At 53.7% G+C, this 21,843-nt stretch overlaps 3 protein-coding genes and 1 long non-coding RNA gene across 7 annotated transcripts; 1 reads left to right on the top strand and 3 right to left on the bottom strand.

The window, feature by feature from the left end:
* Positions 1–128: 128 nt before the first annotated feature.
* VTN (vitronectin) lies at positions 129–5,244 on the bottom strand. Of its 2 annotated transcripts, XM_057420781.1 has the most exons (10): positions 5,230–5,244; positions 5,044–5,141; positions 3,230–3,378; positions 2,638–2,757; positions 2,081–2,395; positions 1,825–1,964; positions 1,439–1,595; positions 1,194–1,343; positions 438–710; positions 129–319 (listed from the first exon to the last, which is right to left on the bottom strand). In XM_057420781.1, exons 3-10 carry the CDS (start codon positions 3,288–3,290, stop codon positions 201–203), a joined length of 1,335 nt encoding a protein of 444 aa, XP_057276764.1. In that variant the 5' UTR covers positions 3,291–3,378; positions 5,044–5,141; positions 5,230–5,244; the 3' UTR covers positions 129–200. The 2 variants fall into 2 exon arrangements, with proteins under 2 accessions (XP_057276764.1, XP_057276763.1); XM_057420780.1 differs by lacking the exon at positions 5,230–5,244 and having other exon boundaries at positions 5,044–5,189.
* A 765-nt stretch (positions 5,245–6,009) lies between these two features.
* Positions 6,010–14,628, top strand: SARM1 (sterile alpha and TIR motif containing 1). 3 transcript variants are annotated; one of them, XM_057420775.1, is made up of 10 exons: positions 6,010–6,501; positions 9,010–9,628; positions 9,805–10,017; positions 10,131–10,222; positions 10,697–10,932; positions 11,037–11,130; positions 11,565–11,754; positions 11,858–11,979; positions 13,595–13,662; positions 14,086–14,628. In XM_057420775.1, the coding sequence occupies exons 1-9, from the start codon at positions 6,047–6,049 to the stop codon at positions 13,632–13,634; spliced, it is 2,061 nt and encodes a 686-aa protein (XP_057276758.1). In that variant the 5' UTR covers positions 6,010–6,046; the 3' UTR covers positions 13,635–13,662; positions 14,086–14,628. The 3 variants fall into 3 exon arrangements, with proteins under 3 accessions (XP_057276758.1, XP_057276759.1, XP_057276757.1); XM_057420776.1 differs by lacking the exon at positions 13,595–13,662; XM_057420774.1 differs by lacking the exons at positions 13,595–13,662; positions 14,086–14,628 and adding an exon at positions 12,491–13,562.
* LOC130605355 (uncharacterized) lies at positions 9,635–12,915 on the bottom strand. The gene is made up of 4 exons (XR_008973667.1): positions 12,803–12,915; positions 10,470–10,596; positions 10,096–10,286; positions 9,635–9,975 (listed from the first exon to the last, which is right to left on the bottom strand). It is a non-coding gene; the product is annotated as an uncharacterized LOC130605355 (long non-coding RNA).
* Positions 14,629–15,914: 1,286 nt separating the features above from the next.
* On the bottom strand, positions 15,915–21,099 carry SLC46A1 (solute carrier family 46 member 1). Its single transcript, XM_057420814.1, has 6 exons — positions 21,035–21,099; positions 19,893–20,217; positions 18,916–19,768; positions 18,365–18,448; positions 17,254–17,410; positions 15,915–16,734 (listed from the first exon to the last, which is right to left on the bottom strand). The coding sequence occupies exons 1-6, from the start codon at positions 21,097–21,099 to the stop codon at positions 16,659–16,661; spliced, it is 1,560 nt and encodes a 519-aa protein (XP_057276797.1). The 3' UTR covers positions 15,915–16,658.
* Positions 21,100–21,843: the final 744 nt, after the last annotated feature.

The following is a 21,843-nucleotide window of genomic DNA, read 5'->3' as shown; positions in this document are numbered from 1 at the left end:
AGGGATGGAGGGAGGGATGGAGGGATGGATGAAGGGATGGATGGATAGAGGGATGAAGGGATGGATGGATGGATGGAGGGATGGATGGATGGATGGATGGATGGATGGATGGATGACAGACAGAGGTCTCCAGCCTGCACGGCACTCAGTTTATTCGTCTATCTAGGGGCTGTGCTGCTGGTGGCTCTGGTGCAGCCCACTCAGGTGCTCTCCTCCCCAGGCTGCGGGCAGTCCAGCCAGTACTGGGCGATGGAGCGTGGGTAGCGGGGCTGCACCAGGTCCACGCGCTTGGTGCGCAGGTTGACACGGTAGTACTTGTCTGGGAGGAAGGGGAGACGGCAGTCAGGGCTCTCTGCCAGCCCTGGGCACCTTCCCATTGCATCCCAGAACTCGGGGATGTGGCAGCATCCCTGGATCTCCTGCTGCCCCAGACTCACCTCCGACAAAGAAGTAGACGCTCTGGAGGGTCTCGCACTTGGAGCCCGACAGCCAGTCGCTTTCAATCCCCGCGGAGTCGGAGTCGTTGTGCAGCCAGCTCCAGAAGCCCAGATTCAGGGAGCGGTGGCTCTTGTACCTCTTGCGCTGGCGGCGAGACTTCCTCCTGCGGGGCTGCTGCGAGGCCACGTAGATCCTGCCGGCCATGGCAGCGTCCAGCCGGCTCGGCACCCCCCGCCAGTCCCTGCTGATGTACCGCGGGCTGCTCGCCCCGGCTGCGAGAGAGCCACAGGACAAGTGAGAGCAGCAGCAGCAGGGGGAGCTGAGCCCAGACCCACAGGGATGCTCCAAAGGATCCCAGCTTGGATGGCATCACGATCGGGCAAAGGACAGGCAGAGCTGGGATCAGCCCTGTGCTGCTGAACCCCTTTCTCCTCCACCTTCCCATCTTTCATTTCCCTTGCCCAGGGCTGGGGTTTTCCTAAGGCATCTCCAGCTCCAGTGGGAATAAACAGACCCCAGCAGTGACACTGTGGTGTGAGATGGCTGGTGATGGGTTTGATAGTGTGGGGCATAAGAGCTGCAGAGATTTGGGTGCTGTGGGAGATGAAGCTGTGGCCTGGGGGGGCTCCTGTCCATATCCTGGACTCCCACCCAGCACAACAGCTTCTTCAGCTTGCTCACGCTCCCAGGCATAGCTCCCTCCTCCCTGGGTACCTGCACCCCCTGTGCTCTGTCAGTGTAGGCCCAGCCCTTACTCATCCTGTTGCCAAAGAGGATCTGGAAGATGTCCTCCCAGCTGTCCCGGTTCATGAAGGCGTAGTGGTTGAACACGGTGGAGGGGGAGGACTTCGCACAGTCAGCCTGCGTGGGCTGGTTGGCAAAGTCATAGGACCAGTAGTACTTGTCTAGGAGAGGATGTACAGGGCATTAGTGGGGAACACACCCTTGAGGGGGAGCAGGAGCTAGACGGTGTCCTGCCCATGCCCACTGTGCCCCTTACCCTTGAAGAAGTAGACTCTCTCATTGCCGTGGTAGCTGTGGGCAGGGAGGGCGAAGGCCGCGTCGATGTCATTCGGGATGCCTTCAAAACCCTCAGAGATGTCACGAGGGTACTCGGGGTCCAGGACTCCATCATCAAAGCGCCAGTACTGGCTGCCCTGGGGGGTGCAGGACAGAGGTAGGGGGGTCAGGGGGCTGGGTGCAGCACCAGGGTGTGAGTAGATGCTGGGAAGCCCCATCATGAGGCTGTTGGCTGCCTGGAGCCCAGGATATGGGTATACCTGGCAGCCACTGTGGGTGTGTGTGCATGGACAGGTGGGTTGGGGAGCTGTATTGGCCCCTCCAGGAGCACACCCCCCCCAGCCCCACAGCCAGGCTCTTGCCCACCTTGAACAGGTAAGTCTTGCCCTGGCAGTTGATGCGTGTGAAGGCTGCATCAATGGGGCCCTCAATGCCCCAGACGTCGCTGATGAGCTTGGGGTAGCCTGGCCGCACGCTGTTCTCATCCAGCTCATAGAAGTACTTCCCTAGGGAGAGAGGGGTGGTGGGAGCAGCAGGAGGGACCTCAGCCACCAGTGTGGTCTGGCAGTGTCAGCCCACAGAGTAGCATGTCCCATATGCCCAGGAAATGTCCCCAGGATACCTCGGAAAGCATAAAGGGAACCATTCTTCAGGTCAGTGAAGGCATCAAAAGGTTTCCTGCTGCACAGCTCCTCGGGCTCCTCCACAGGCTCCAGCTCCCCAAACCCATCCAGCGTGGTGCTGGGCACCTCGGTCGGTGTCTCCTCGGGATTTGGTTTGCTCTCCAGTGTGGGCTGTTCTGGAGGCAGGGATGTGGGTTGCTCTGTGGGCAGCTCTGTGGGGGTTGCCCTGGTGCCTTCTGTTGTGCCCAAGTCGATGGTGAAGTTGTAGTCGAGGTAGTCATCCTCCGGCAAGGCAAACACGTCTCCCCGGGTCACTGTGGAAGGGAGCAGGTGGGTTCCAGGGAGCCCTGGGTGTCCCCCATGGGATCTGGGTGCAGGAGCTGCTTGCTCCCAAGCAATATGGATTTGCAAGGACCCCACAGTGCAGCTGCCGAAACCCCTTGGTGCTGCAGCACCAAATCCTGGCACAGACCTCACCCTGAGGACTCTGTAGGTGCACCATGGACCCCTCTGATTCCCCACTGTTGTTGGGCATCCACAACCACAGGACCAGTACCTTTGGCTTTGCAGACAGTGGAGTAGTCGCTGCAGCAGCTCTGGTAGTACACACAGAGGGTGTCACACTGGCATTTGCGCTTGGCATCGAAGCCATCGTCACAGTGGCCGACACAGGAGTCTGCAAAAGCCACCCCAGCACAGAAGGAGTAACAAAGGGTGGGCAGCGGGGCCAGTGCCTCCCTCCCCAGCCCAGCTCCGGGGGTCAAAGCAAACACAAACACATCCCAGCTGAGGAGATTCCCACCTCTTTGTGGTCAACCCCGTCACCGGGGTCTACAACAGCACCTCACCCTGCTCTCACCCCACGTCCTGCTGGAATGGCAGCCATGGACCAGGCTGTGCCAAGGCCCCAGCTCCACGCTGCAATCCAGCACTAGGATGACCAGAGATTTGCCCAGGCACCACTGATAACCCATGTTTTGCCTTTGTACCTTCTCCCAAGGCATTGCCAACGTGGCCAGTGGCCATGGCCACTACCCGATTGTCTCCCCACCCTGTCCAGACTCCCCAGCCCCTCCATCAGCCCAGGAGCCACAGACACTCCATCCCCACCCTGCAAGGGGAAGGCACACGGTTTGGGGCTGGCTCACCTTCAGCAGCACGGGCAGGAGTGAGCAGGGCCAGCACGAGGGCAGGGAAGAGCAGCCTCATCCTGCTCGGTGGGAGCACAGCCCTCCTGTGACTGTGCAGGCTGGAGCGTGGCTGCGGCCGGGGCCCCGGCAGCCGCTGTTTGCTCAGCCTGCCCCAGTGGGAGAAAGCAAACAGGCCAAGGTCAGAGCAGGGGAAAAGGGGCAGAGACATTCTCCCACCCAGCATCCCCTGCAGTGCATAATGAGCTGGGTATGTTTGAGGGGGAACAGGGCTTCCCATGTGTGCAGGCAGCTTCTTCCCAGCCTTGATGCAGGCACTGGTTCGGAGAGCAGGGGAGGACAGCAGGCCAGAGCCAGGAACCAGTCTTAAGGTGCTGCCATGCTAATTTCAGAGCAAACCTTGTGGTGTTAAAGCTCCAACTCAAGGGGAGGCCATTTGCCAGCCTAGCCTTGGCAAGACAAAAACCATAATAAGAGGGGATGAGGAGCGATGCTCTGAGGACAAAGGGAAAAGCTCCATATTTCATCATCCCAGAGGACCTGCTCTTGGAATTCTGGCTCTCTTAGTGTCGGCAAGGCTGGGAGCAGAGCTGGGGAGCCCCAAGATACAGCAGCTCAGGACGGGGCAGATGCCACCTCTGTGCACAGGGACCAGGGGCCAGAGGTGAGTGGCCGTGAAGGAGGGAGGAAGAGCAGCAGCCCTCTGCACTTTCACTGCAGTACGCAAACAAAATCCTGTGTATTTTGCTCCCATCGTTCCCTTTCCAACCCATCTTTTTGGTTACTAATTAATGTCAACTCAGATCTTTGGGCAGCTCCTGATAACTCTGGGATGTTTATTTAATCAAGGGCAAGGAGCAAACACACACGACACTACACAGATACCGCCCCTGGCTGCTTCTGCTGGGGCGGGAGGCTCACCTTCCCGTCCACCCCACCCGCGTGCAGCTCTGGGCTTGAATAAGTGATGTAAGATTTGGGAAGAGAAGAACCCGAGCAGGGTGCCCGCTGTTCCAGGGGCCTCACCTCTGCCAGCTCGGACACAGGCAGTTCCCAGCATTGGCTGCTCCCACCCTTACTGGAAAGAGCTTTGATTTGGTTTCAAGAAAGGCATTTCCATGTGGAAAGCCTCGGTGAGCCGAGGGCAGACACCAGATGTGGGCTGTTGGGGCAGGACTTCTCCTGCAGCTCCCTCCTTGCCCCCTGGGCTCAGCTATTGCAGGGCTGGTGTCATCCCTGGGTGCAAACAGCCCAGCACTGCACTAAATTTTCATCCCATCCCTGTTGAATCGAGCCTGGGAGTTCCGAGCAGACACAGGCTTGCGGGGAGGCTGCAGGGGGGGGAGAAGGGCTGGGCAGTGTCTGAGCTGCTTTGGCTGATCGGCTGAGACAAAGCTCCCTCCGGCTGCTCCAGGCTCCCATGCACCAGCTCACACGCTGAGCCCTTCCCTGGCTGCTGTGCTCAAAGCATGGCAGGAGGAGACCCCCAAAAGACGGGCTGGTTTGGGCAACGGGGCCCTGGGGAGCACAAGGGTTGAGCAGAGCCAGCAAGGAGAGCTCAGGCAATGGGGCTGATCCCCCAGGAACCCTTGCCATTCCCAGAACCGGCACTGGAAATCCCTCCCAAAAAGCAAAGTAAAACTAAAAGCAAAGCAAAGCTCTCTGGGCTTGTCAGGACAAGCCTTAGGGAATGGTTTGAGTTCTGCCCCCTGCAGAGAGCAGCTTCCTCCAAACCGATCAGCTGTGCTGCATTGCAACAGCCCGTTTAACTTAATTACCCCTGTTTAATAATAATTTAGCAGGAAAATCCTTACTGGTTCCGTGTTGAGCCTCTCCTGCAGTGCTGTGCTGCTCAGGACGCCTCGGTTACCATCCTTTGCTGTGAGCTGATGTCCCTTTCCTCTGCCTGTCCCTGTGCAGTGGGTTCAGAGAGGATTAAAAGCGACTGGCGCATCAAAACATCAACTTGAGTTTAAGTCTCAGTCTGAGCTGGCAACAACCTGGTTTTGAAGCCAAGGATTTAAGCTGCTCCTCCCAGTGCAAGAAGTGGCCAAAGCATTTCTGCCCTGAGCACGTCCGGCCTGGAAAAAGGAAAAGAAAATAAAAGGGGCCCAAGCTGCCCCTGCTCTTTGTTTTCTCATGCAAATCCAGAGCCCACCCAGAAGAGCTGCTCTGAATTTCCGCCCTGCAAAGGCAGCTATTTAACCCCCTGCACTGATACAAACGGTTTCAAAACACAGCGCCAGGATGGCCACAACCTCACTGTGACCACTGTGGCCATCAAGGTGCCTGGCTCTTCACTTCCACTTTGTGCCCCCTTCACTAGTCACACAGGGTCATGGAGACCTGCTGTCAAAGCAGCGAGGGGGTCCCTGCCTGCGGTGGAGATGACCACAGGCTCCACAGCTTGGGCAAGGCGAGGGATATGTGCCATGGGGACAGAGGGACAAGCCCCAGGTGAGGCTGGGCAGCAGGGCTGTGGAAGGAAGGGTCTGGGGGGATGTCAGAGCATCTGCAGCGAGGAGGGGGATGCTGCTGCCCAGACATGAGCCCCTCCTTGGAGAGGCGGCGCCTGCGCGGGGTGACATCAGCCCCTGAGGACCGGGGATGCTGAGCCTGGCTCTGGGAAGGCGGCTCCAGCCACCGCTTCCAGCTCCGCATCCCGGCTGGGTAGAGAGGGGAGAAGGAGCCGGCAGCCCAGCCCTGTTCCGTCCGCCTCCCGTGCCACCCCTCCGACCACCTGGGGTCCCCTCAAGGAGCGTGGTGGTCCTGCTGGGGGCTCTGACGGGCTGGTGACCGAGGATGCTGTGCTAGGAGATGCCGATGGTGCTCACCCTGCTCGTCTCCCTCTATAAACTGTGCCGGTTTTTCACCATGTCGGGTGCGGAGCGGCTGGAGGTGCCGGAGTGCGTGAGCCAGGCTGGCAGCTGGGCTGGCAGCTCCAGGGACCACCGGGAGGTCTCCCCCGGGGTGAACACGGATGTACGGGCAGCCCTGGACCGCATCCTGCCCGCCCTGCACCAGGCCATCACCCACGCCAAGCAGGCAGCCAGCCCCGAGGAGCTGAGCAGGTCCATCGCAGAGGTGTTCCAGCTGGTGGAGGAAGCGTGGGGGATGCCCACACTGGGGAGGGATGTGGCCAAAGTGCTGTGTGATGTGATCCGCCTGGAGGGGGGCCTGGACCTGCTGCTGAACCTGCTGTACACAGCGGAGCTGGAGACCAAGTGCCAGGCAGGAAAACTCCTGGAGCAGATCCTGGTGGCAGAAAATAGGTGAGTCTGCATAGAGCCCCCCCCCAAAAAGCAACAGCCCTCCCCATTGCAGGCTTGCATGCCGTCCCACATCCCCTCCAACCATCCCACCCACACTCCCCAAATTTCCCTGCTCTGGGTGCTCCTGGTGCATCAAACCCCCTCGGCTCCACACCATGTCCATCCATGTCCTTGCACGGAGGGATCCCTACTTGCTGGTCACACCCAGGCAATGATATCCCTCCCTGACTGGAGTGAGGAGGGTGAACCCCTCAGGCTCAGGGATGGTTGGTGAGGATCAGGGTGTCCTCATGAGCCACCCTTAGCCTGGGGTCACCCACACAAGACATCCTTTGTGGCTGAGCTGGGTCAGTTTGCCTGGCACAGAGCATCTGACCCAAAGGATGGGACACGACTTCCCCTTAGCCATAACCACAGCAGGAAGAGGAGGACAAAGCCAGTTCCCAGAGACTTCCTGCTGCTGGACCAAGGCCATAAGGAGAGGGTCAGCATCCCTTAGAGCCCCTCAGCCCATGGTCCCTAGCTCAGAGGCTGGAGATGCATGTGCTGTTCCCTAGGAGAGGTGAGAGGCACCGGGCTGGCCCTGCCAAAGTGTTGGTAGAGGTGGGGTGGAAGTTTGTGTACAAGGGTGGAAGTTTGTGTACAAGTGTGTGTACAAGGGGGAACGTGCACATCCAACACATGTATATGCATTGCCACAAGGTCCCCGACAGATGAGCTCTTCTCTCTGCCCTGTGCCTGGTTTGACATGCCCCATCAGCACTGCACTGCAGCATGCTGGTCCCAGAGAGAAGCCATGTACCTGCCATGAGCTGGGTCAGGATCAGTCCTTTCTCTCCTGGTATCCCACAGGCAAACGCATGACTCTGACAGCCTGGCTCTCCCTCCATGCTCCCAAGTCCAGCCAGGGCTTTTTTTTGTGTGTGGAGGAAGTCTGACCAAATTTGGGGTCTTGCTCCGGCTTCCTGGGTGATGTGCCTAGCTGTAGGGCTGTGGACTCGCAGCCTGGACCTCACTGTGTGCACTGGCAGACAAAAAGAAGCAACAGCTAAATCAGGAAAGTCCATTAGAGTGGAATTAATCCCAGGAAACATCACTGGCACTGCATGAATTCAGCACTTACTTAGCTTCCTGGCAAGAGAAAGCAGCTGCTGGAGTCACCATCTCTGCTCCAGAAGTAGTTCATGGGCCAGAGTCTCAGAGCAGCAGTGGGCTCCCAGCCCCTCACTCCACACAGCCTGACCCACCATCAACCTCTAAGTGATGTTAGGGAGGTATAAGGTCCCCTCAGGGTCCAAGTCTCTTAGAGGCCTCTCCCATCATCTGTGTGCAGCAGCAGCAGTGCTCTCCTGGGAGCTGGACCGGTCCCATCTCCATCCTGTGACCTGCTGGGGCTGTGTTTGTCATCCAGCTCTGAGCTGAGTCCAGGCTTGGAGCCAGTCCCAGGCTGGGGCCTTTTTTTCCCTGAGCTCTCCACAGTGTTTGCTGCCAAACCCACCCCAAGGTCAGCGTGAGCCATGTGGGCCACAGGCTTCCCAGAAATGCTCTTCCTGCCTGCCAGCGCAGCGAGCCTGTTGTGCCTTCACCCCACCTTCACTGGGACCGAATGTGCTGCTGTCCTCATGAGCAACAGAGCATGGAACATTCACATCAGCGCTTGTGCCTTGGGAATGGAGCGGCTCCACCAAGGCACCAAACGGGTCATACCTAAGGGCTGAGATGGAGCTGCCCTGGCAAGCTCAGGGAGGGCAGGAAAGAGCCCATCATTTCACCCTTCCTCACTGTATGCTTTTAGGGCACAGCCCTATTGAGGTGTCATTTTAAGACCATTCTCACAGCAGAGGGCTCCCAAGGCCAGCCATGACTGAGCAGCAGCTGCTGGTCCCCAGCTGCCTGCCCCAGGAGAGCTCTTGCTGTCCTCTTCTAGGAGAGTGCAGGACTAAGGGAATACACAGGTTTCCCACATGCTGTCATTGCAGGACAGGCAGACCCCCCTGGCCAGTTCTGTGTGGTTGCTCAGACAGATGTGAAACCCCTGTCCTGGGCTTGGCACCCATCTGGGGAGCAGCCAGAGGACAGCACTAATGAGAGACAAACAAATTTTCACCCCCAAACATTAAGCAGCTCACACACCCCCAGCAAAGCTGACTAAGCAGATCTATTTCTAGCCTGGCATTTGCCTATCACGTGCTGTTGATTGCTATGTATGTCTTATCTCAAGCATGAGAGCCTCTCATGTGGTGGTCCTGGGCTATTCACCACCACCCAGTGGTCCTATCCCAGCGGGAGCTCTTCCATCAGACCCAGACAGGTTCTTCCACCACCAGCCTGTCACATCTCACTGCATCACATCTGACAGCATACCTGGCAGCTGTGTCCCACAGGGAAACATCTGGCTTTCATGGGGCAAATGCCACCAAAGCATGAGCAAGTTCACACACCAGTCACTGCTCCCAGTCCCTACGCAGCCATCTGCCACTCACCTGCCTGTGCTTCTCCTTCCTTCAGGGACCGGATTGCTCGGATTGGTTTGGGAGTGATTCTGAACTTAGCCAAGGAGAAGGATGTTCCCCAGCTGGCACAGAGTGTCTCTGGTATCCTGGAGCACATGTTCAAGCACACTGAGGAGACCTGTTTCCAGCTCATCTCCGATGGAGGCCTGGATGCGATCCTGTACTGGTGCCGCTGGACGGACCCCATCGTGCTGCGGCACTGTGCCATGGCCTTGGCCAACTGTGCCATGTATGGAGGGCAGGCCAACCAGCGCCTGATGATCGAGAAGAGGACAGCAGAGTGGCTTTTCCCCCTGGTGTTCTCCAGAGATGATGAGCTGATCCGGCTGCACGCGTGCCTGGCCATCACAGTGCTGGCCACCAACAAGGAAATCGAGAAGGAGGTGGAGCGGTCAGGGACGCTGGCTCTGGTGGAGCCCTTCATCGCCTCACTGGATCCGGAGCAATTCGCCTCTGAGATGCTGGGCAGCAGTGACAACAGCCAGGGGAGGACGGCAGATGACCTGCAGAGGCTGGTACCTTTGCTGGACAGCTCGAGGATGGAAGCACAGTGCATTGCTGCCTTCTACCTCTGCATGGAGGCTGCCATCAAAACCAGGCAGAAGAAAACAAAGGTAAAGGGTAGGTCTGAAGGAAGGAGATGCAGAAGGGAAGCATTGCCACAACTGCATCTTGGTGTCTTTTGCTCTCCTATGAGCTCCCCAAGTACTCTGGTCCTCAGTTGGCCCAGCACGGGTTGTGGGGAGGAGGAGGGAAAGCAAAGTGATGTGTGCTCCCTTTGTGTCCCCAGATCTTCAGTGAGATTGGGGCTACTCAGAGCCTGAAGAGGATAGTGTGCTACTCCACCAGCAGCACTACCTCCTCCCTGGCCAAGAAGGTGCTGCGCATGATAGGGGAGGAGGTTCCTCGGCGCATCCTGCCCACGGTTCCCAACTGGAAGGCCTGTGAGGTGCAGACGTGGCTGCAGCAGATCGGATTCAACAGTTACTGCCAGAGGTTCCTGGTAGGGCTGTGTGCCAGGGGAGGGACACCTGGATGGGCCCTTTTGCCCCATCTCGCAGCAGAGGTGTAAACATCTCACCCAACAGCTTTTCCAGCCTGGATTTCTCTTGGCAGGACCACCAGGTGGATGGGGACATTCTCCTGAGGCTGACGGAGCAGGAGCTGCAGAAAGATTTGGGGATGGACTCCAGTATCACTCGGAAAAGGTAGGACTGCCACCAGCCCATGCTGGCCTCCTTCATGGTCATCACCACAGGTCTGTGCCTTTCCCTTCTTGCCAAGACAAGAACAGAGATCCTCAAAATGCAAATCCTGGCCTGTCAGGACTTTTCCAGTGCAGTATGCAGTCCCAAAGAGATTCTGGCAATGGGGAGAGGGGTGGGATGGGAAGAGACTATTTCTGGCACAGGGGAGGTTGGATCCTGCAAGTTACCCTGAAAGATGGGAACTTACCTGAGCTTCTCCTCCTTTAGCTGAGCTCCTCATACCTCTGTGTCCTGAAGACCAACAGTCACACAACTTTCCTCCTTTTCTATCCCTTTGGCTCACTCTTCACCATGGCACATAGCTGCACTCTCTCCTGTGCAGACAAGAAGATGTGGTACCAAACATCTCTTAAGTCCTGCTTGCTCCAGCAGCCTCCTTGCCCCACTACATGCTTCCATTTGTTTCTCTGCCAGGTTTTTCCGGGAGCTGACAGAGCTGAAGACCTTTGCAAACTATTCCACGTGTGACCACAGCAACCTGGCTGACTGGCTGGGCAGCATCGACCCCAAGTTCCGTCAGTACACCTACAACCTGCTCACATGCGGCATCAACCGCAACTTCCTGCACCGGGTGACAGAGCAGCAGCTGCAGGAGGACTGTCACATCAACACCGGCTTCCACCGTGTCCGCATCCTCACTGCTGCAAGGGGTGAGGGTCCCGCTGATGCTCAAGGCTGGGGGTGAATGTGGAGGGTTGTTTGGGATGACCTGTTGCGTGGGTTTTAACTTCTGGGTGCTGTTTGTTCTGTCTAGAAATGCTTCACTCCCCTATAACGCTGCAAACAACATCCAATGGCACGGATGTATTCATCAGCTACAGGAGGAGCACCGGGTCGCAGCTGGCCAGGTGAGTGCTGCAGGCAAGGACATGGTGTTGGGCTGAAGGCTGGTGATCAGCTGTGGGAAAAGCGTGGAGCTGGGAAAGCCGCAGGATGCAGAGGAGGGGGAGGCTGCCAAAAGCTGCAGTGCAAATGAGGACAGCATGTGCCATACGCTGCATGGTGGACAGGCTAATTCCCAGTCCTGTCACTGCCACCCTGTCCTTCTTTGACACTGACTTACCCTGTTCTCACACTGTGCTCATAGGGCTGTAGGGGATCACAGCAGGGAGTTAATGTCCAGCTCCCCTGTGTAAGGAGGCTGGGCTGGCAGCTGGCATCTCAAGGACCATGCTGTTCTCTGTGGGAGCCTATTCGCTGCTCCTCTGTCTCACCACAGCTTGCCTGAGAATGTGTGAAACCCGGTAGCTCTCCTCATGGTGCTGTTCCCTCTTGCCACCAGCCTTCTGAAGGTCCACCTGCAGCTGCACGGCTTCAGTGTGTTCATCGACGTGGAGAAGCTGGAGGCAGGGAAGTTTGAGGACAAACTGATCCAGAGTGTCATGAGTGCAAGGAATTTTGTGCTGGTCCTCTCACCCAACGCACTGGATAAATGCATGGAAGACCCTGAGTGTAAGGACTGGGTGCACAAGGTAGGAGATGCTATCACGCAGGAGACTGGTGGATGTTGGAGCAGGAAAAGGCCCATGGTGGGCTGACACAGGTCATAGCCTGAGCACTTGTATGTTCTCATAGGAGATTGTGACAGCCCTCAACTCTGGAAAGAACATTGTACCTGTTACAGACCATTTTGAGTGGCCAGATCCAGAAACACTTCCCAAGGACATGAGGGCTGTCCTGAAATTCAATGGTATCAAGTAAGTAAAAGGCACCTGTACCATGGCTTTCCTTGGCACTTGGACAGAACAGCTTGCATAAGCAGTAGCAAAGAGCACAAGGAAATAGGGAGAAACAGATGAACAGGCAGAACAGGCCAAAGGGGAGCTGAGTCACTTTGGGTTCTCCACTGCATGAAGGGAGCAAAGGTCCCCACCATAGCCCTTCTCTGGTTTTGTGCTTGGGGCTCCCCTGGCTGAGAGCTCCAGGCAAGAGTGATGCTGAAGTTTCCACAGCTCCCCCTAGGCTCCTCTCGCCTCCTGCTTCCCCTGGGATGGCATCCCAATGTGCTCATAGCCCGCCAGCCTGGCAGGCACAAAGGGACTTCCCAGCAGCATCCAGTGCTCCTCCATTTTCCCTGAGGAAAAAGGAGGTTCCTAGAGAGCTGGCTTGGAGGAAAGGGCTCTCTGGCTCCTGGCCCAGATGAACTGAGCCATCCTGTGGCATCTCACATGAAGGAAACATTAACCCAAGTTTTCCCCTCGATCTCAGGTGGTCCCACGAGTACCAGGAGGCCACAATTGACAAAATCATCCGCTTCCTGCAGGGACGCTCCTCGCGGGACTCCTCGGCCGGGTCGGAGAACGGCCTGGACTGCTTGTCCTCCCTGGGGCAGACCTAGAGCCAGCACAGCTGCCTCAGCCCCTCAGAGACTCCCCAGCTGGCCCCTTTTTATGTGGGGCCAGATTTATCCCTCTATTTTTCCGTACCTTAATACCCTGGCTTGAGACAAGGCCTGTGGCACATTTACCCCCCTTTTGCCCTGCAAATGCAAGCCCTTGGCACTAAAGGACTAGTACTCACACAGTGCCTGGTGAGCTAAGCTAAGGTGGACTCTGGGATGGATGAGTTGTTTTCCACATCCTCCCTTGGGAAGGTAGGACACATAGGCTATACCTCCTGCAGTGCTGGGGATGTGAGGAAAACATATCTGAAGAGGAAGAGAAACATGTCCAAAGAGAAAAGGTCTTCTGAGGAACCAAAACTTGGGAATTGGTGGGGGATACAACCAAAGAGGACACGCAGGAGAGAAGAGCAGTTGAGAGGAAACGGTCCCTAAGCATCATATGGCCTCTGCTGTGTGCTGTGGGAATATCGTGGTCAGACGCCAAGAGTAGGAAAGGGCAAACAAAAGCTAAGCCCTAACGAAATCCCTGTGTTTGGGAAAGATAACACAGAGGCCTTCTCAACGGCTCAGCAGCAGCTTTCTCTTTCCTAGTAACATCCTTTTATCAAGTGAGCTCACTCCCCCCTTCAGGGCCTTCCACCTCCTAATGCTGCAAAGGCACTTTGTGTTCCTAACTCTGGCGATGGAAGTTTGGGGTTATGACAAGTTGTTCTTTTCAGACAACAGATCATGTGAAGTTTCTGCAGGATCTTCCCAAAAAGTGCTTTTGAAACAACCCCTTCCCACCATCTGGTGCCTCAGCTTTACCACAATATCAGGTCTATACTTACAGGGCGTAGGAGGCTGGATCTCTGGAACACATATCCATGTAAATATGGAAGATGCTAATTGCTGTTCTGTACTTGTGGAGTTAAACACTGGCTGTGTTTTATTCTGTTGGTGCTTCCATGGTCTGTTCCTTCAAACAGGAGCTGGTGTATCTCTTTGCTGACTGCCAGCCACTCCTGACAGCTGTGGGTAAGCTCTTCAGGCTCAGGTTTGTCTCTAGTCTCTGCTGGATTCAGTATCAAGTAGCATTTGCTTGTTTCTATCAACCTCTCCTCAACACCCACCAGGTCTTTTTGCAGTTACTCACCCTGAAACATCACGAGTGAAGCTGATGCAAAGGGTGGGTGAAAGCTGCAAGGTGTGAACACCACCTGCAAGGTGTGAACATCAGCTGGGTGGGGGACTAACACTCAGATGAGGAACCAGGGGCACCTTGACACATCTCCCCAAGTTCTGCCCTCTCAGCTCTACCCTGCTTCTCCTGCCTGCCTCGAAGGGTGAGCAGGCTCTCAACAACATGCAGCTCTCAACAACATGCCATTTTGCAACTAGGACCAGAAATTGCAGCTCTTACCTGAGTTTGTCTTTTCTGATGCAAAGGGAATAATGCAAAGAAGACATCCTTTTTTAGAGCATGCACAGGAGGATGATGAAGCCATGGCCAGGGAGCACCAGTCTGCCCTGATGCTCTGGAGACCAGGCCGATGTACCACCCTGAAGGAGCAAGCTCCTCTGCTCAAGATAACTCCTTCAGGAGGTAATGAGGAATCTGAATCACCTTGTCCTTCTCCTGCCTCTCCCTGAACCCTTGCTGCTTAACTGTCAGGAACACAAACCCATTTCCTTTTGGCTTAGATCCATGAACATTTAAGGGAAAAAAAAAAAAAAAAAGTTAAATTCTGGTGCTTAATCACAGCTTTATGGATAGTTCTTATCAGCTCACAGTTAATGGCATCTTTGCTCTCCAGGGAAAGGTTAATAGCTGTGTCTGCCCAGCATTCATCACAAATAGAACCTATCTAATCTCCAGATTAAACACAAGGAAGCCAACAGATGAGCCCAAAGGTGAATCTGCCAAAGGATTAAAGCCGCTTGTGAGCTGCTTCAGGGAAAATTCCAAGTACTGATTGACTGCCAAGGCCTCCATGGCCACTGAAGTGTCCCACACAAAGTCTTCCCCACAATAATACAGTAAGATCATGGTGTCCCAGGAGCTCTCCAGCAATCCTCCTCACCCACCATTCAAGATACAGATTTACTTGTTCTCTACAGCTTGGGTGTCACCTGCAGTGAGATCCCATCTCATGCTCCAGCTGCCCAGACCCTGACTTCCTGCTTCCCCATCATTCAGTTATCTTCACCTTAAGGAACTCACCCTGCTCTGGACAGAACATCCCATACCTAGCCCCTTCCAGCTAGAGCAGTATTAAGGAAGTGAATTCTTCTGTTCCCACCCTTCCTTTTTCCTTTGCTGTGTCATGTCAGAAAGTGTTTAGACTTGTTCTTTCAGACATTATTAATAAATCTGGTTTATACTCAAAACTCCCACCTGTCTGTGTCACATGCTTCTCTCCCTGTAGCCTTCTCTCCCTGGCTCTCTCTTGCTCTCATGCTTTCTCACTCTCTGATGGGGCTGCAGAACTGACATCCTCCAGGCATCATTCTCTGTGGGGACTCCTGCTTCACACTCATCTCTGCATGGGCTGCTGTAGCTCGCTGCATCCCCAGGGACTCTCTACCTGCTGCCCAGAGTCACGATGCATGGATCCTGTATCTGCTTCACAGCTGGAGTTCTTGGAGGAGAGCCTAGAAAAACTTCGGGGTAATTTTTGTAATAGAGCACAATAGTTCCTATTGAACTTCTCCTTTGCAAATGCCCTGACACAAACAGGAAAGCAGAGGCAGTGCAGGAGTTCCATTTCACTGCACTTGCTAGCACTGGTGTCCACAGTAGAGAAGACTTAATTTCACAATCAGTTCGGCTACAAACATCTAACACAGCACTCACAGCATGCCCTGTTCCTTGAGGAGGCTGATTCTGGGCTTAGCCCGTTAATCTGACACATAACTCCTGCCTATGTCCACAGCCGTAACTACACAAAGCAAGTGGCATAACACCAAGTTCTTACAACCTCCCTTCTTCTCCACCTCCCCCTTTTACCACAACCTCCCAAGGAACAGGGAACAAAGCTGTATGTAAGCATTTCATATTTACTGCACATTGAAGGACAGGTTACAGACTAAGCACTCCCACCTGCTTTACTCCAGTGCTCAGGAAAAGCAAGCTCTGGCTGCTTGCAAGTCCCAAACCTGCATTTTTCCTGGCTCTGGACTCTCACATGCTCCCTCTCCACACTGCAGGTAACTTGCTGCTGCTGCTGCTTTACTGCAGAGGTTTCAATAAATGAAGCAGAAGGAAAATAATGGAGACAAGCGAGAGTGAGGCAAGGACAAATGATGTGAAGCGCTCTAAGAGCCGCAGAAGACAATGGAGGTTTTATCCCTTCTGAAAGTAACATGTCTACTAAGCAACTGCACAGTAAAGACATGATTGCATGTATCTCAACCATGTGTGCAATGCAGAGCACACAGAACTGCTGGTTCATGGCAGTTTTTAAGAGAACAGGATTGAGGCAATACAGTTAATGCTTCGAAAAGAGCAATTACGAACATGGGGCTTACTTGCTGGCATCAACATATCCTGGGAAGGGCAGCAGAACTTCAGAGGTCAATGACACAAAATTACGCCCACACAATGAAAACAAATTACCTCCAAAGACACTCATCCTGTCCCTACACCAGCTCATCCCTCTGTAGTACTCAGAGGGGCACATGTTTGGCAATTAAAACAGAATTCAGTCTTCTTTCACCACTAAAAGCATGAACCTTTCCTCCTCACCAAACCCCAAACCACTAACCAGCCTTGCAAATGGCCAGCAACAGCTTTTACTCTTGATTGGCTTTTGGGTCTCTTGGGTTTTCTCTGCCAGATGAGCCAACGCAACAGCGAGGAGGCATTGACATCTGCAGGTCAAGTTCTTACTGGTGGTAAGAGCCACAATTTCCAACTATCTGGCATTTAAAGATTAGCAAGGACAAGCAGGGTGTCACTCCCATGCTGATCTGTCCTTCAGGGAAAGTATAAAGAGCAGTCTTCAGATGGGCACTGCTGAGCTGGCCAAGTCCTTGTTGCTAAGTTGCTTCTCAGCCATCTGCAGGGGACAGGGAAGCATCTGAGAAGTGATCGTAGTCGTGGTTTGAGTCCCAGATTTCTATCCACCTAAGAAAGAACGAACAATCAGAGCCTATGGAGGCACACTGGCATGTTGCTGAATGAACTGAGCTTTAAAGTTTCAAAGGAACAGAACAAAATGACCCTGCCAGGAGCTGCTGCACTTTTACTGCAAATCCCAACACATTCTCTGTCCCAGGACTTACCAGGGGATTTATTTTCTATCACGACACAACTTTTGCTTTGATTAAAGAAACCCCAAGCAGAGAGACCACTAATAGAGCTCCATCTCTCCCATAAAGAAAGACTTTCAAATTCAAGACTTTGAAGTGCTTTTAACATCAGCAGCTATGTTACTCAGGATGCATCATGGATCCTATCACTAAGATTCAGATGCAAGAAGAAACGGACCCCCTCCTCTGCCTAACTGGGGCACTAAACACCCTCTCACAAGCATAACTTAAAATACACCTTAAAAACTGAGAGCCTCTATGCAAAGTAAATGGTATTTTTCATATTACACTTCACAGGTCCTAAGGCAAAGTTTAGGCATTTGAAGTAAATTACCCAATAATAGCTGCTGGAATAAGGAGGATTATAGCCCCCAAAAGAAATGGAAATCCCCTCATGAAGTGCAAGCTGGCAGGGTAGAGAGAGTTGAACACTCCTGTAGCCACAAGTGAACACAGTGCTTCCACACAGGCAACAGAAGCAAAGAGAGCACCTGAAAAACACACGGAAGAGGTTAATGGTGAGAGAGCCCTGCCTACAAACGCCTTTAACACATCACCTTCAGTGGGATTCTGTCAATCTTAGTAAGGCTGTGCACTTCCCACCAGAGAACTGGCGTCTGGGTATCATGTGTGATAAGAAGAGCTGAGAGCAGAGAGAAGGCATACCACACTGGCCTGGCAAGTTCAAACTTGGCAAGTTCAGTTTCTGTGACTTCCACAATTGGCATCACTGTGGCCGACCAGGGGTATTAGCTATCAGCTTCATCATAAAGCTTCAAGACAAGGCTCTGTGGATTTGTTTACACCAAGCACACCTTATCACCTGTTGAACATTAAGTACAGCAAAAGACTGCACTTTATAGACTTACCATCATAAATGTGGTATCAAGTATGTGCCATCTTCATTATAATATAAGAAACGCAAACTGTGCAAAGTCACCTCCTCCCTCTGTCTGCCTGCAGAGTCATTCCAGTGCAGAGTTAAGAGCAAGTGCAAGCTCTACAAATAAATTACCGGAAGGCAAATACACTCCTCCGATGGGTTATCCATGATCTTTCCCCATGGTCAATGATATAACCCTTCAAAACCACTGGGTTCCCTCCCACTGTTACTGATCTACAGAAAGAAGTTCTGGTGAGGGAATCTCTACTTTCTGCTCATTGTATAATCCATTTTAACTCTTGCTCCCTGTAAAAGTTTGGAAACAAATAGGATGAACAAACTGTTCCTGAGATTGAATGCAATACTTTCCATCTTGCTTTTTTCCCTTGTCCTTATCTTGAAATGTAGCATCTGAACCGGTGCTACCATGGGCCTGAGGGCGAATGGGGGAGCACAGGAATCCAAAGGAGCCAGGGAAGTCCTAACCTCGCAAAGCAGTTTGGTTTCACTTGTTCAAGAAGCCAGTGTTTCAGGATATGGCTTAAGCATACTAACTCCTTACCCTGCTCTGTCTCGCTGACCAACTTGGAGAGCTTGGCTCTGATGACTGGAGTGGCTGCCATGGAAAGGAACAGAATCCCATAACCTGTGAGCAAGACACAACACATTAGGGAAAGCTCAGCTGAAAAATAAAGTCTCCAAAGTCAATCCCAGAAATCAGTAGCTCCAGTTTCTCTCTGCTATATTTAGACCAAATTCACCTTCCTGCATCTGATAATGCACTTCAGTCTATGTCTGTAGTGTAATACAGCTTATGGGAAACTTAATATTCTAGGAACTATATGGTTGCACTTTCAGCTTCAGTGTTAGGACTGCTTTGCTGTTGTGAAGCCCCAGTTTTCAGTACACGGGCTGTTCAGTACAAGGCCAGGTTGGACAGAGCCTTGGGTGACATGGTTTAGTGTGAGGTGTCCCTGCCCATGGCAAGGGGGTTGGAACTGGATGATCTTAAGGTCCTTTCCAACCCAAACCATTCTATGATTCTATGAGCTTGAAACTAGGAGAAAAATCTCCTGGCATCTCTAAGCTAAGAGCCTGACATAGAGGCATCACCTGTAAACATCAGTGGTGTCGTAGCAGCAAGAGAAATCACAACCAGTCCAGAAATGTTGGAGATCAATCCTATCTCTGCCACCCAAGTGTCTTCAAGGCACAGCTGTAGCAGGCGCAGGCCCCCCAGGCTGCTCAGGTAAGCCAGGTAGGTGGCGGCTGAGCCGTACCCAATGAGGTCAGCAGCCCAGCAGAGAGGGGAGCCAAGCTCATACAAAACAAAGAGGTCTTTAGCTCCAAAATGTACTGTGACAAGAAGAAAGAAAGCCAGGGTGTAAAGAGCGAGCTTCCTCCTGGAGCTTGGGTTTTCTGGGGCCGTGTACAGCTTGTAGACAGCCTTGTAATGACTGAGTGTGAAGAGCTTGGCTGGTTTCTGCTGCTTCACCGACTCCTGAAGACAGAAAGCAGCGTAGAGAGTGGCAGCAAGACTGGCAGCGAGCACGAGCCAGAAGGGGTTGATGTAGCCCTGGGCCTTGCGCCACTGGGCACCGCCAATGCTGGCCAGCATGCCCGCAGTGCCCAGGCACGCCTCCAGCACAGCCACGCGGAACGTACGTGCGCGTTTATCACTGGTGTCGGCCACATAGGCAAAGCAACTGGCCAGGATGAGGTTGTAGTCTCCCATGAGGCCACTCAAAACACGGCCAAGGAGAAAGTAGGCAACGTGCAGCTGGAGGTACATGACGAGGAGATAGATGGCCGCTTGCAAGGCCATACCCAGCGCAGGAAGGATGAGTGCGGGACGGCGACCTACGCTGTCGCTCCATGGTCCAAAGAGAGTCACTGAGAAGACGCCAACGAAGAAGCCTCCCAGGTTGATGCAGAGGTTCCAACGGGAGACCAGCACTTCCACCTCCTGTAAGAGACAGGCGCGTGAGATCCAGGGCCATCACCACCCCAGAGCTCCACAAGGGTGACAGCACCTCCAACCTTCCCCCCCCGCCCCATACACACGCATACGCCTTTCTTTGTTCTCCCACCTGCCGCAGGGGGTCGGTGGCCGCGCTGCCGTTCCCGCAGCCGGCGGGGCCGGTGGCGTTAGGGCCGCTGTAGCCGCGCTCGGCCCCCAGCCGGTCCCAGAGGTACTGCGTGGCGAGCGGGCCCTGCAGGCCGAGGGACAGAGTGGCCAGGAAGAGGAGCGGCTCCGCGGCGGCCAGCGCTGGGAGGCAGCGGCGGGAGGGGAGCGGCGGCGGAGCGGCCATGGCGGCGGGGAGCGGAGCAGCTCGCTCCGCCCGGGACAGGCGGCTCGGCTCGGCTCCGCTCCGCCCCGCCGGGGAACCGGCAAGGGCTTCGCAGCGCTTCCTCCTGCAGAACGAGGGAGGGATCTGCGTGAGCTGCAGTGAGAGCAGGCGCCGGGGCTGGCGCTTGCATCCCTACCGTGCGCAAGGCTTTCAATGCTGGCGGGGCTGTTGATCGATGGGTAAAGAAATTCCAACTTAAACCCTGTTTTCTTTCTCTTACCTCCAAAGGAAAAGTTATAATCAACGTTTTAAAGTAGTCAGTTTTTCCCTGTGAGGGTGCTGAGGCGGTGGCACAGGGTGCCCAGAGGAGCTGTGGCTGCCCCATCCCTGGCAGGGTTCTGAACACAGAGGCTTGGAGCAAGCTGCTCTAGTGGAAGGTGTCCCTGTCTGTGGCAGGGGTTGGAACTGGATGAGCTTTAATGTCCCTCCCAACCCAAACCATTCTAGGATTCCATAAATGCACTAGGATCTGACAACTGTTGCGGTTTGCAATGTGTAATCACTCCTATTGATTCACAGCACATTAGAAAATACTTGTTTTGAAAGGACAAAATAACTTAGAGCTGCAACACAGAGGTTTTGGCTGTGCTGTTTGGTTCCCTGCTGGGCTTGGTCTGACTGGAAGAGCAGATCAGGAAGGAAAGACCAAGTTATATTTTTAATTCCAAGGACCTGATTCAGTGTTAGATTAACCTGTCTACATAAACTGGAGTGGTTCCAAGTTAATGCAAACTGACATCAGTCCTTTGACACCACTGAGGGAGTGTTAATGGGCTACAAGTGAAGCTCTGACCAATGCCCCTGAACACATAAACCAGTCATTCTGCTGTAACACACTTGCAGAGCCTGGTTATAGCATCTGTGCAAGCAACAGGACTCACCTTTCAGTGGAGAAAATCTCTGTGGATGTGCTGCATCTAAGGAACAGGCAGGAATCATTCCACATTGTTACTTATTCCCCCTTGGCCATGCTGCAGCTGGAGGCCAACCTTCATAAGAGAGATATGAGAAGAAGGTGTCAGTTTAGATTTTCATTGCAAACTCAGGACATAAGAGTAGAAAGTAGAACAATTACTTTGCCATTGGCTGATTTTGTCACTGCACCTTTTCAGCCACTAATTCAACCTTAAATAGAAGCAAAAATATGACTATAATTCATTTGAAAGTGCTTTCTCATTCGTTTTTGTACCAAGGGTTGAAGTGCTAATGCACAGGACTGGCAGTTAAGTTATATGATGCTGTTTCTTGTGAGCAGTATGCCTAAATCAAGTTTGCAAGAGAGCTGTGAGTTGGCTGCTGAAACCTCACTGGTTTTCAATCACAAGCCCTGGCAGAAAAGGGGTGAGAGAGGGAAAGAGCAGAAGCTCTTTGTGGTGTTGACATCAGATGACCTAATGTCTGTGCTCCTCTCTGCTTGAGTAAGCTATAAACAGAGCTGAGACAATTTATACCAATAAAACGGAAATGTTATCATCATTATCTGAAGTATGCATTTGCTTGATCTACCAAACAAAGGCATCAAAGTGACATTAACACGACACCCCCTTTGGGACTGGAAAGTTTAGTTCCACTCCTGGATATTCACAGAACCAAGTAATTCACTGCTTGGATTTGGAGAGTTTCTTGCTAAAATGACCAAGAACTGTTCATCATTTAGCACTCACCTCCCTGCCCAGGACACCCTGCAGGC

This window comes from Pezoporus wallicus, unplaced genomic scaffold (assembly GCF_028554395.1).
Source record: "Pezoporus wallicus isolate ANWC-B61680 ecotype Strahan unplaced genomic scaffold, APGP_CSIRO_Pwel_v1 contig_14787, whole genome shotgun sequence".
Taxonomy (NCBI): domain Eukaryota; kingdom Metazoa; phylum Chordata; class Aves; order Psittaciformes; family Psittacidae; genus Pezoporus; species Pezoporus wallicus.
The sequence above is the reverse complement of the archived record's forward strand: the minus strand, read 5'-3'. Positions and strand labels throughout refer to the sequence as shown.

Excerpts from the sequence above, each read along its gene's own strand:
- VTN (XM_057420781.1), bottom strand. The coding sequence starts at position 3,290 with ATGAGGCTGCTCTTCCCTGCCCTCGTGCTGGCCCTGCTCACTCCTGCC. Across the intron at positions 1,965-2,080 it reads TTCCCTTTATGCTTTCCGAG|GGAAGTACTTCTATGAGCTG; the intron begins GTATCCTGGGGA and ends CTCTCTCCCTAG. Across the intron at positions 1,344-1,438 it reads GAGAGTCTACTTCTTCAAGG|ACAAGTACTACTGGTCCTAT; the intron begins GTAAGGGGCACA and ends ATCCTCTCCTAG.
- SARM1 (XM_057420774.1), top strand. The coding sequence starts at position 6,047 with ATGCCGATGGTGCTCACCCTGCTCGTCTCCCTCTATAAACTGTGCCGG. Across the intron at positions 9,629-9,804 it reads CCAGGCAGAAGAAAACAAAG|ATCTTCAGTGAGATTGGGGC; the intron begins GTAAAGGGTAGG and ends TTGTGTCCCCAG. Across the intron at positions 10,018-10,130 it reads GTTACTGCCAGAGGTTCCTG|GACCACCAGGTGGATGGGGA; the intron begins GTAGGGCTGTGT and ends TTCTCTTGGCAG.
- SLC46A1 (XM_057420814.1), bottom strand. The coding sequence starts at position 21,099 with ATGTGGAATGATTCCTGCCTGTTCCTTAGATGCAGCACATCCACAGAG. Across the intron at positions 19,769-19,892 it reads CCACCGACCCCCTGCGGCAG|GAGGTGGAAGTGCTGGTCTC; the intron begins GTGGGAGAACAA and ends TGTCTCTTACAG. Across the intron at positions 17,411-18,364 it reads GGTCAGCGAGACAGAGCAGG|GTGCTCTCTTTGCTTCTGTT; the intron begins GTAAGGAGTTAG and ends TGTGTTTTTCAG.